This window comes from Mercenaria mercenaria, chromosome 14, assembly GCF_021730395.1.
Source record: "Mercenaria mercenaria strain notata chromosome 14, MADL_Memer_1, whole genome shotgun sequence".
NCBI lineage: Eukaryota > Metazoa > Mollusca > Bivalvia > Venerida > Veneridae > Mercenaria > Mercenaria mercenaria.
This window is the reverse complement of record NC_069374.1, coordinates 52,663,077-52,676,937: the sequence shown is the minus strand read 5'-3', so window position 1 is coordinate 52,676,937 and position 13,861 is coordinate 52,663,077. Positions and strand designations below refer to the sequence as shown.

The window sequence follows — 13,861 nt, the reverse complement described above, 5'->3', positions numbered from 1 at the left end:
CGTGCGCATTTTCACTAGCAACCGTATAAACAAATGGCGAACATGTAACTTTCGATCAGATATTTGCAGAGATTTACTATCCAAGATGACTTTAAATCCACTTGCAAATCCAAAGGGAATTAAATTACTTTGTGAACTTTGTCAGAAACCAGCTTTCATTCAATGCACAAAATGTAGAGTGACTTATTACTGGTGAGTAAAATATATCGCGAAAATATGTTACATCCAGTTGTCGCTTTCTGAGAATCTCATATATAAACCTGTAACGTGTATTTCTGTTGTACTTTTACATTGTGAATTCCAAAAATTTATCATTCAGATATTGACCATATCGACATTATTGATAAATCCCGTTTTCCGGTATTTCCGTACATAGGGTCAGGGATAGTCGGAAATCGACGGTTGGGTGAAAGATGTAGATATAGGGGGGTCGGCGAGATTAACCGATATTAAAGACCGTGTACACTATGAGCGATTATTTTTGCCAGAAGATAAGAATTTATGAAAGATCTTACTTTCTCACAATGGAAATACTATTCTACGACTTCGGCAACATTGTTTTTTGCAAAAATAATCTGTTTATCTTGAACAATGCAAAAAATTTCACACCTTCGGTATCGAGCCAGGGAAGCGGCAGTGTAGAATAAAAGATAAAATTTCAAAAATAAAGTAAACTTTGAGGATACTTTTGCTATATTTTAATTACAACAATGTTTAATGATAATCTGCAATACTTTTTTTTATTCATTTTCTTTGTTTAAAACTTTAAAAAAGGATAATCTATACACTACCGCCATGTAGCGTAATGGCCGATACCCCCCTCACCGTGAAAACGGGAACAGGCGTTTATTAGTGGTTTATACCGGAAAACGGGATTTTATCCATAATGTCGATATCGTGAATAGCTTTGCATCTCTGCTTAGATGTATTTATCTATATTTTATCCATGTTACTGTTCAAACTTCCCTTTTGGTTGTTATTAGTTGATCATCTGTAATATTTCTTTTACAAAACATTGAGAAAGTAGGACTGAAAAAAACAACAACAGTTAATGATCTAACAGAGCTTTTAAGGGCTTCTTAATTTCTTTCTATAGCTAGGACCACTTACAGGTGTCATCCCCTGAGAAAATTTCTTTCAATTCAGTTGATCTTGATCTTGATATTTTACGGTGATACATCTCATCAACATTTTCTCACCGCGCCTGCGCCAAGTGTTGGGAACTTATAATTAGTCCAACTTTTTGATAAAACTAATAAATAAATCCACTGGTTTTTCTGAGGTTCTGTATCTCTGAATGAGTTTGCGTGGTAGAGAATTCCAATCGCGTAGTGTATTAGGTATGAAACTGTACTTATAAACGTCTGTCCTGGCATATATAAGGTTAAAATGTTCCTCGTGTTTGTTTTTAGTGACACGTATAGGTTTAACTAGATGGTCCACTGGTACTGACGCGGTGTTATTTAAACCTTTACAGAATAAGATTAGACGACTCTGTTTTCTTCTTTCCTTTGTTTTAGCTTTAAGTCATTTAAAATTCCGGTCATGCTTATTACCTTATTAACCCTAAAATTTTATTTCCCCTTACATAAATGCCAAGCTAGTTAGTAAGATGATGCTTCTGAAATGGCAATATTTTTGCTTTGCTTGTTGTAACCCCACTTGTTGCAATTCTATGGTTGTTGGTGAAAAAATGTCTATTTGAGCTCACACTCCTAAAGAAGCTTGTTGCAAATAATTGAGCCTATTTCCAGGTGCTTCACAAACCCACACCACAAAAAAACTATTTGTACTGAAAGAAGTCACGTTTTATTTGTTTTACATCAATGGTTGTTTCTTTTTAGTGGTGTGGAACATCAGAAAGCAGACTGGCTTGGTATACATGAGAAAATATGTCAGAATCTTATTCCATTACGACAGAGTGCACCATTCCTGCCATCAGAGGAGGAAAGACAAAACAGAGAACGGCAGCTTCAGTCTAAAAAGGTATGCATAGGTGGTCTTAAATGCTGGTCATTATATTCCCCTCTTTGAAGAAGAGAGGGTTTATATTGTTTGGCTCAGTTTTGGTCAATCTATCAGTTTGTCAGTCTGTCTGTCAGACAGTAAACCACTTGGTTTCCAATCAATAATTATAGAATGCTTTGTGACCCAATGCTCAAAATTTATAGGATGATTGCAAATGGTCAGTAAATGACTCTCAATAACTATAAAATACTTCGGCCTACAGTATTCAAACTTCATAGGATGATTGCCTGTGGTCAGTAGAAAACTTAATAATGAGCCGCGCCATGAGAAAACCAACATAGTGGCTTTGCAACCAGCATGGATCCAGACCAGACTGCGCATCCGCGCAGGCTGGTCAGGATCCATGCTGTTCGCTAACAGTTTCTCCAATTCCAATAGGCTTTAAAAGCGAACAGCATGGAGCCTGACCAGACTGCGCAGATGCGCAGACTGATCTGGATTCATGCTGGTCGCAAACCCACTATGTTGGTTTTGTCATGGCACGGCTCTTATCTTGTTTTGGGATTCAGAAAACGGTTTCTGTTTAATAATGAAAGAAGACTTTTGCTGTTAATGTTCTTAGAATTGTTGCCTGTAAGTCAGTAGATGACCCCTGGTATTTATAAGGTCAAAAATCAGTGCCACAACATACAAAATTATATACCCACTTATCTCCGATAGGCCATCACTTACAACTAACTTACATAACAATTTAAAAACATGGAAACAGATCCAATAGTAGTATTACTATACTATATTACGGATATATTAAAAATGTTATCGTGGATATATTACACAACATTATTGTCTAAAATTAGGACTGTGTCTTCAAAATTAATTAATTTGACTTTCTCTAAAAACTTGAAATAACTGTTTTAATGTTTGCACTTTCAGCGCACAATGATAGATCTCACAAGAACAACAGGTCAGAAATTATTGTTTGAGGGTAAACACGAACAGGCTGTTCCAGCTGCCATGCAGTCACTGAGATTTGCCATAGATGTTCATGGTCTAGCTAGCATAGAACTTGTACCTTCATATCTGATTCTTGGTGAAGCTAGCATAGGTAAGCTAATCTTTTTATCTCCTTCATGCTTCTTCTGTTGATACCCTGTCTTATAAGCAAAAATAAAATATCCTTTATTTCCCCTCATGCTGCATACCCACAATAATTGTGCCTACCCAAAATATTTTAGGAATACTAACTTATCAAGATGTTTGGTTCTAATTCTCAAAGAATCCTGTCACTTTGGTTTTTGTTGAGCCTGTTGGCGGTGAGCTTGACATAGTTGTCACAATAGTGGTTTGGTGTATGTGCGTCCATCCAAGATTGTCAGAGCTGTAACTAATCCATGTAACAAGGGTTTCTTAAATAACTTGACACATATGTTTGCCTCAGTCAGTCAGTGACACGGTTAGACCTTGCAAGAACCAGATTGGCAGCTTAAATGTCAGGGTTATACTTTGAGGTCATATGTCAAACCTCGGTGCTGTTTTGCTTTTCCGGGCTGTGGCTCAGCCATGGATTGAGAGATTCTTAAATACTTCAGAATAAATGTTTGCCTAGATAAGATGATTTGTCATGTGCAAAACCAGATTGGTAGCTTAAAGGTCAAGGTCATACTTAGAGGTCAAAGGGCAGGCTCGACATGTTGCTTATGCGCATTTAATGTTACTTTCAAATCAAGCTGATGATAGAGATTACAGATGTCTGAGTTACATCTAGCTGTGTTTTCTGAAAAGGGTGAAAAATATACAAGAAGCAGTCTGTTTATATATCACACAATATGTTATACAAGTCCATTGATTATGTGGAGGAGACATATTCATAATTTTAACATGTCCAAAACATTGTGGAATGATACTAATTTCACTTGGGTATTGATTACATTTTACTCGGACTTTATCATAGACTGCCTATGTAAAATCTCAAACTTTTAACTAAAATAAAGGTATTAAATTGATATAATAATTCAGTGAAACTTCAAAGTTTGGTTGTTTGTAGCATCATCTGGGGCATGTGCAGTGAAAAATCTTATTTTGATTTCTAAATTAGTGTGATATTTATTTCTAAAGTCACTATATGTTCATTGTAAATATACTTGATAATACCCAAGTGGAAACTGGCAGGTACTCGAAAATGCAGCTCTCTGATTGGTCAATTAGAACCCCTAATGTACTGTGATGTCATGATAAAGTTATGAATTGATTTAGTTCTGTCTGTCACAAAGTCATATGACCCTTGATATGTCAATGCTATGAATATGATATCTCTAGTACTTCTTCTGTACTGCTATTAGGAATTCAACCAAACTTCACAGGAGTGATCAGTGCAAAGCCTATTGTGTATATCACAGGAATGGGTCAGTGTGTAAGGAAATGTGTTAAACATTTAAAAAATAATAATAGGTTACTGTGAAATCATTTAATTTTGGGGCTTTTATGCGGGGAAATGAATTTGTGAATTTCAACTTCTGAATATAAAATAAATTGGGACTGTTATTTGTTCATAAGTATATAATTTCCACAAAAATAAGAGCCCTACAAATATTAATGATTTCAAGTATATCATATCAGACACAAACAAAAAGATATTATTTTTATAGCAGAATTTCTTGAGAATATTTGACTAAAAAAAGTCAACTATATGCTACATGATGAGTGTTTTGCATTAATAACATGATTTTATTCCGTATATTTCATTTCAGGTTTAGGTAGACTAGAGCAGGCAGAAGAATATCTAGCACAAGCACAGTGGACTGTTTTGAAAACTCCACAATGTTCAAATGCAATAAAATCTAAACTATACAGAAACCTTGGTCTTCTCTACGCTGCCAAAGGTGATTATGAGGATGCTTTGAGGCAGCTTGCTAATGATGTAAGTATTTTAAACATGAGTTGTCACATGAAAAGAGACCTTATTGATTTTGTTTTTTTTTTGTTGTGTTTGCTTTGTCTGATTTTGTCCAACTTTGTCATGTAGCAGTCTTGTAAGTAACTGGCAAAAATGTTTCTATTTTTGCTTCAAGTAGATCATGTGTCATGTGCAAGACCCAGGTTCCTATCTCAAAGGTCAAGGTCACATATTGGTGTCAGGGTTCGTATCTGATCTTGTCCAGAGTGGAACATTTTGTGCTTAGAAATCTTGTATTTCAAATTCTTGTTGAAATTTTGTTGTGTTCCTTTTTTCTTGACTAATGTAACTGTACATAGCTTCGAAGCTACACATTTGTTTGTCTTGAGTAGGTGTTTATATAAGCCAAGGGCCATAACTCTAGATCTTATCAGATGTTAACACCTAGCCGATGATTATCTCCCCTTTTGCTTTACAATTACATTCACTGGTTTTGTTGAGTTCCTTTTTTCTTGACTAATGTAACTGTACATAGCTTCGAAGCTACACATTTGTTTGTCTTGAGTAGGTGTTTATATAAGCCAAGGGCCATAACTCTAGATCTTATCAGATGTTAACACCTAAACGATGATTATCTCCCCTTTTGCTTTACAATTACATTCACTGGTGTTACAAATACCATGTGTAAGCATTAAACCTTATGACCATTGAAAAGAAACTTAAGTGCTATTTTCTTATTTTCAACTGTATTTTTAATCTTTGAAATCTCAATAATTAAATACAATATTAAATGATAAAAAAACAAAGATATGTCAACATCTTTGTGATGGCAGAGGCAGTCCACTGCTTAGATTATAGTATCAGGTGAGCATTTGCAGGCATTGGTGCTCTTGTTAACATAAAAGCCATATAGTACTTACCGTACTTGTTTTCAGATATACCACGCCTCAGAAGAGTTTGGTACACATGATATACGTACGTCAGGTGGTTATTACCATATGGGTAATGTGTTTTTCCGACAAGGCAGAATGGATGTGGCTGACTCACTCTATAGACAGGTAGAATATTGCCTTCCATTCTAACATGGTTTGATTTTTTGTCAGTTTAAGAAAGAAGGAAGTCGGGCATTGTACGTTCTGGGATCATATAAATCAGTTGACGTGCAAACCACTGACTGAACATTACGGCATCAGCTTGCTGCATGGCACCCACTTCATTACTTATTTTTGTCATCATGTTTTAATGAGCATGTTAGAATGAAAATAAACAATGCCTCTATGTTGTTTATCATCTGATTTATCATGGTTCATCATTAAGATACACGTGAGCTAACGCCCTGGTGGTTTAACTCTCGTGCTTCTGAACACTGAATCATTGTAAACCAGACAATAAACAATGTGAAGACATAGTTTATTTTATAATGATCGCATCATTTAGTTGCTTAGGTTTAAGGTTTAGCAGTATATCACAAAACAACAGATTTTTTGAATGAATGAACAGCATCTTGACACACAAGTTATCTGTCCAATACATGTTTTACTGTTCTGTCCCACAGAGTTGGATACTTAAAATATTCTGAATGAGTTGTCCCCCTTTAAATAAGAATGTCATTTGTAAACAAATAAATGTAAACAATCGTCAAAAACGATGTTTTACTTAGTTATGTAAAGTTTAAACACTCGCACGATGTTGCAAATGCATCAAAACGAAGACGTGTAACAGCTTTTAAAAAATGGTGAGTTTTTAAACTTGCTGAACTGTCCAGGAGTGTGGCCCCTTCATGCAGTCCCTTTCCGGAATTCAATACATATATCAGTAAATTGACAATGGTTTTGTAGAATAATATAAATGTTTTATACGCCGTTAAATTTTCAGGTAAAACAATGCTTTCTTTCTATGATTTGATGACGTTCGAACTTTTTTCTCCGAAACATGGACCTATACCTTAACTGTAAAAGGGTATAGTGCATATATATGGTATACTTATATAGTGTCCTCAAATAGAATACTGTATTCGGATATTCCCTAAATTTCATGAAATCTATATACATGTAGAAGAATTTTTCATATAGAAAAAAATGTTTTCATATAGGCAGAGTTGCTGACACTTCAGGTTTTAATTTTATATATCATTTCCTTTAACATAATTGCCAAATTTACTTTTGAACAAAAAAAATTACCTAGAAGGCTGTACAATTTAACCCTTATCATGCTAAACACGAATGATTCTGCCTTTGCAACCAGTGTATATTCAGTCAGTATCTTTTTGGTAAGGCGTAAAAAAAAAATTGTTTGTTTCTGGTATCCCAACCTACCCTAAATATTTGGCCCGACCCTAAATGTTTTTATGGTCTTGGAGAATATTTTTTTCAACTTTTTAACAAAAAGTTGCACAACGGCACTTTTTATGCTTTAAACATGGTCAGTGATGTAAAAAATCAACTTACTAATGCTCAAAAGGCAAAACCCCCTTACTTGTATTCAGTTTTTGACCCAAAAATAATTTCCAAAAAGTCTCACTTAATAAACAAAAAAATCCAAAATAAAAATTTCCGACCTACCTACCCTAATTTAACATGTTACCAGAAACCAAGATTTTTTTTTAGGCCTAAGCACCCTTTTAACAGTTAGTAGTACTGTACAAATTGAAAGATGGGCAAGCAAGTTCATTATAGAAATTTAGCGGGGTAAGAGTTAAGTACTGTAGAATAATTAAAGCGAAAAAGCTGTATTTACAGTGCCAGAAGTATTTTTAATTCTGGAATAAAAGGTGACTTTTTTTTAATATATTATTTCAGGTTACAGATATTTGGTATTCACATCTTTATAACATAGTGAAAGTGAGAACACGTACCCCACCCACACCTAAAGGTGTTGGACCACTAATTATTGAAATGTTTGATGAACAGGAAGATTCATTAGGTAAAACTCCTTTTAACTTTTGACAGTGATGAAATGTCAGTCAGTCAAAACTTTTTTACACGATCTAAGCAAATTGTTAAGAGAGATATTAAATATTTAATAAAACTGTTTTATCTACTGGTCAATGACTAAATTGCAACAATTTGTTACCAACAAGTTTCAAAATTCATTTTTGATGGATTTAATGTTTTAAAACAGAATTTCCATTATACATATTGGACAGTCATCTCCAAGTAACTGACATCTGTCCTCCAGTCTATCATGATGGACAACATATACCTTGCCAGAGAATTTAACACAATTCAAACTATACCTATTGAGCAAGGTACAATATTCCATATTCCTGGAGTTATTTGTGCAGCTCATTCTGAATAAAGACATTGTTGACCTTTTTTATATGTATGGTGATGCAGATTATTTTCCCTTTCTCTTAGATGAGGCCCAGGAAGCTGAGGCAGTCCAGGTATTAAACTCTGTATATGACATGAGAGAACACCAGAGCAACAGACAACCAGAAGATATGGCACGAGTGTGTCATGCCCTTGCCATGTTGTACTATGTACTTAGCGATATCAGCAAGGTAAATTTCATACATTTATAGTCTTTTGTGAAGGAATATATAATTTTCTTGACCAACCTGAAAATAATTATTATTGACGATTTGGTCCGCCAAAATCAACTGAACTATATAGTTGTATAATGTATACCTCAATTTAAGTCTACAACCGTTTACGAACAGTAACCCTAGATGATACGGCTCGACTGTGTTATATCCGCCTTTAATTATATAGACATTGATATTATCAAGATACTGATATATATTAAACAGAAAATTATTTAAGACACGGGATAGGATGCGGGTAGAACTGAATAGTTTTAAACCCACAAAGGCCTTTGTTTCAAATTGAAGTGAAGGGCACGTGATTCAAAGTCAGCAAAATGAAATCTCACAGCCGTGGAGGCTTCATTCCTGTACATTTGTATTAAATGGACTTACTGTCTCACAGATTGATAAAGCATAGGTCACATATATTTCCATTTTCAGGCCAAAGAGTTTGGACGGAAGGCAGTTGTTGCAAGTGAAGGCCATCCCGATGACACAATGTCACGCTCGATTATTGAGTTCATGAAGAACTGTGAGCGTGTGCCTTTACAAGCTGTCTGAACATTCTGACTGCATTTATTTACGTCAGTCAATCAAATCACAGCAGTAAAACAAGTAAACATAGAAGTACAGTCAATAAGAAACTACGCCCTGGGTTTTTGAAAATTTGTACGATGCAGTATGTGAAAGTTCAAATGTAAAGACTGTGTCTTACGTATGAACCTTCTCCAAAAAGAGCTGTATGTAAACCAAGAATCTCTTTGAACCCCGAGTGCTGCTGTGGTAACAAAACATTTAGTTTCATGACACTGGATTACTATGTTTTAAGAATATTAAAGCCATAATGTTTTGTTCTTTAGTACCGATATATGGCCCAACACAAGATGTTACATTTTCTATCAACAGTCAGCTATATAGTAATAGCCTATGTTGTTCAACATTTTGAAAGATATTGCTGCTGATATTACTTTCCACTTACAAAATTATACAATGATTTATGGCTTGTAACTGATTTAATGTTTATTAAGATATAGTCGATAAGTTTTCCATTTACAAAATACTGTTACAGTTCATGACCTACCAAGAATCTAATGTCCAAAAAGATAATATTGCTGCTGATACAGTTCCATTAACAAAAGAATTTAATGTCTAGAAAGAAAATATTACTGCTGGTATTTTCTCCATTTACAAAATGTTATATAGTATATATGGCCTGTAAATAATTTTATGTCTAGAAAGATGAAACTGCTGCTGATACTTTTTCCATTTACAAAATGTTATATAGTATATGGCCTATAGATAATTTTATGTCTAGAAAGATAATACTGCTGCTGATATGTTTTCCATTTACAAAGAACACCTGTGATACATTAAATGTTGTACTGTACCCTTGTTATTTTATGCCCGTCTTATTATTCATTGAAAAAAAAATGCATAAAAATGAAAAAATAAAAATGTAATAAATATTATTAATGCTAGTTGTTTATTACATGTGTTTAGTTGTTCATAGGCTGGGAGCCAGTTTTATCTGGAGGACATCAGTTTTGTGCACTAACATGTGTTCTTTTACAGCAGAACATGTAAAACCTCAGAAGAAATAATACTTTTGACCTTGCAATGCAAATTACTAATACTTTACTTTCTTTCTCATTGTATACTTTAAATTTCTTACATACTCAATTACAAATGCTGTCAAGTTAAAATGGAACCTGATCGCAATCAAAACATCAGTATTTTCCACTTTTGACATTGAAATCCCTTATTGGATGACAGAGAATTGACCAAACAGGATAAAAACTCTTCATCTTTGACCTCCAAGTGTGACCTTGGACCTAGGGGTCTGGGTATTGTGCATGGTGTATCATTAGCTCGACTATTCGAAGAATAGGGGAGCTATCCTACTCACCCCGGCGTCTGCGTCAGCGTCACACAAATGTTATAGTTTGCGTACCACCCCAAATATTTTCAAAGTCCATTGAGATATTGCTTTCATATTTTGCATACTTGTTTACCATCACGACTCCAGTCTGTAAAAAGGAGGAGGCAACTCTATCAAGCACTTTGACTGAATTATGGCCCCTTTTCGACTTAGAATATGCTTATTGTAATGTTAAAGTTTTACTCTTAGCTTATATTATACTATTAAGCACTGAGAATAGTCGAGCACGCTGTCCACAGACAGCTCGTTTTATTATGGGGTACATTTGTGCCAAGTAATATTAAAATCCTTTTAAGGGTTGTTTAGATACACTGGACTAGAAAAAAAGACCCGTTTACCTTTGATCTCAAAATGTGACCTTGACCTTTGAGGTAGGGTTCTGAAAGTTTGACGGGACATGTCGTCTAATTATGGAGAACATTTAAGCTAAGAAATATTATAATCCCTTCATGGATGACAGAGTTCTGAACTGGACACAAAACAGAACCTGTTCATGCCATGCTAACATTTGAATGCCAAATGTCACCTTGACCTTTAAGCTAGGGGTCTGAAAGTTGTACATACCATATTGTCTTATTATGGGGTACATTTGTACCAAGTGATATTAAAATCCCTTCATGGATTGTTGAGTTACTGAGACCCAACAGGAAAAAAGCCGAGTTGACCTTTGACCTCCTGGGTTTTGCATATGACATGTTGTCTTATCATGGGGACATGTATGTCAAGTAATATTAAATCCATTGATGAATGACAGAGTTGTGGATTGGACAAGAAATTGCAGAACGACGGATGGACAGACAGAATAGCGCAATCCTATAGTCCCCCAGTAGGAGACTGATTATCTGACATGGAAAAGTTAAGAATATGCTGACATGTATACTAAGTTCTATTTGAATTGGATGGAAACTGTAGAGGAATAGAGTGCAGATCCAGATGCACAAGAAAGTGTGATGGGCAGGAAAATAAATATCAGACTTTATGCTTATGTGTCTTGTGCCTTTTTCTTTCAAAAAGCATTTCCATCAACAATTTGAAAAAAATAAAAAAACATACAAGAAATAATTTTCATAACTTTTTATTCATAGACAAAAATTTAAAATATTTGTTATACAAAATATTTCATCTATATTTTGATATGTTATAATGGACATATTTTCATTCAGCAGTTACCAAAATGAAATGCATAGGAATACTGATCAATATATATCAATTATATAAATTATTGTTACAATATCATTACAGGGGACTGTTTCAAGTTTAGCTTTCAAAAAAGGTTTGACAAGAAGTTCAAAATTTTTATGGGACTTTCTGCTTAAAAGGAGGTCATAATTACACAGTATTTTAATTAATGGTGCTGACTGAACAAAAAAAATTATTTCTGATGTCATGTGATAAAGCACTATCGGCTTACCAGTCAACAGTCAAACCTATTGACCTTTGGATCTTATGCAATGATTTTGAATATTGACTGGTAAGCCATTCAGTTAGTTTATACCAAACAACTGTAAAGCAAAATACCTATAATGTGATAATATGTAGAATGTAAAGACCTGTAACATGGTGGGAATTACTGTTTTGTATTAATATGGGAAATAAGAAATTCTTTTTCGCAGAAACATAGAAAAATACTTTGCTTCACCTATTGTAGACAGCAAAACCTTTCACCAAATAAATCCCCAATTTATTCACCTACATACTGAACATTTCACGAAAGATGGGTACGAAAAAAACACAAATATGCAGTTTCTACGAAAATACATAACACGATCAAAACATTGCCATTCTGTAGGCAAACATGGGAGTTTTACCCATAACATTTCTGTTGTATTGAAGGGGGCATTCAGGTACAGGAATGAGTCCTATTCAAAATTCTGACTGTCTAAATCTAATTATCTTGTTCAGACTTGATAAAAAGCAAAACAATAAAATTATAAGAAAAGGGGTATTTCAGTTGCAATTTCAGGTAATATTAACTGAAATCAAGTAAATAACATGCATACAGTCTTAGAACTACTGATGCTTGAGTTACAGACCCCTAAATTTTTCTTTGGAATGTTTTCAAGGTGGAGACCCCTAAATGTTTTTATGTTAAGAGATGGCTTTTCTCCTTACTGCCATCTACCTATATTCCAAGTAGTTCGAAGTGAATCTCTTGCACAGTTCTAGAGGTATGTTCTGGAGATAAAAAGTTTAGATAGGCGGACAACTGTTTACTTCTGGGTATTCAAGTTATCCATGTTAGGGGACAGGATTGCTACATAATTACTGCTTATTCAGGTAAACCAGGAAAAACAAATTTTTACTTCAATAAACAAGGAAATTTCGGAAGATGAAATATTTACTGGAATGTTTTGAAATAAGAGAGACTGATCATTGAAAAAAACAGCTAGTAACAGGAATGCTATGAATATAATGGTTCTTGTGTTAACAATCATTTAGAACTGGTGTAAATTTCATGCATACATACATCTACAAATGAACATTATAATAATATAGTCATTATGGATGAAATATAAATAAATGCATTTTATGTCATAAATGTGTTACAAATTGTATTGGCACATTGTTTTATACAATATAAAATGAAAAATAAAATAATTCTAACAGATTACAATAATAAACAGTGATGTCCAGTTCAGGGAGTCTGGGGTTAGACATCCACTAAATAGCTGGCTTTCTTACTAAAAATAGATATGAAAACTACACCATTATAGCCCTCTTCCACAACTGCTGGGCCAGTATTCATCCATGTTGTAAAAGAGAAATTAATGGCTGAATTGAAATCTGTCATCACTTGTATATCAAGTAAAGAAGATATAACAGTTCAGTCCTCGAAATTTAGATCTGGACTTCTCAAAATATATAAAACTAACTCATAGTGCTGAAATGTTTGTTTGGTTAGGTTTAAGCACCATTCTTCAACAATACTGTGAAATCATTAATATTCGTGGGGGACTAATTTTCGTGGATTTCGTGGTTGAGTCAATCCACGGAATTTGATCCCAACGAACAAGTAAAATTCCCATTCATTTTATGTTCAAAAGGTGCTATCAACAAATTCATATCCCCACGAAATTGCCATTTTGATGCCAACGAAATTAAATGATTTTACAGTATTTAAGTTATGTAATGGCAAGCAGTAAACCTAACCAGTATTTCTTGATTCTATACCAGTAATGACCTGTTTTCCTGCCAACTTCCCCATATATATCAGCGGTGGAGGACAAACAGTTTCAGTCTTGTTTTGTTTTTTTTAAATCCTACAGAGAATATAAGCCTTGACCTTTCAGGATCGCCAAATCAATAGACCTGCTCTCTCAGAAATGAGCTAAGTATTAAGGATGGCTTAAAGCTCAAGTAAGAGCTAAAATAGGAAATTTTGCCGCCAATTATTTTTAACATCTTTGACAACAGGGTAAAAGTAGATAAAAATTTAATAAAGACGAGTCCAAATCTGACTTCAGCATTAATGAATACTGACCAAGCCCTTCAAATACTTTTATGTTTAAATTTATCACAGCGTAAAATGTAGATT

General features: G+C 34.2%; 1 protein-coding gene across 1 annotated transcript; it reads left to right on the top strand.

Moving 5' to 3' along the window:
* The first annotated feature begins 1 nt into the window (after position 1).
* Positions 2-9,856, top strand: LOC123527589 (zinc finger MYND domain-containing protein 12-like). The gene is made up of 8 exons (XM_045307163.2): positions 2-192; positions 1,845-1,986; positions 2,902-3,073; positions 4,716-4,885; positions 5,797-5,919; positions 7,660-7,783; positions 8,218-8,363; positions 8,829-9,856. The coding sequence occupies exons 1-8, from the start codon at positions 86-88 to the stop codon at positions 8,946-8,948; spliced, it is 1,104 nt and encodes a 367-aa protein (XP_045163098.2). The 5' UTR covers positions 2-85; the 3' UTR covers positions 8,949-9,856.
* The last annotated feature ends 4,005 nt before the right edge of the window (positions 9,857-13,861 follow it).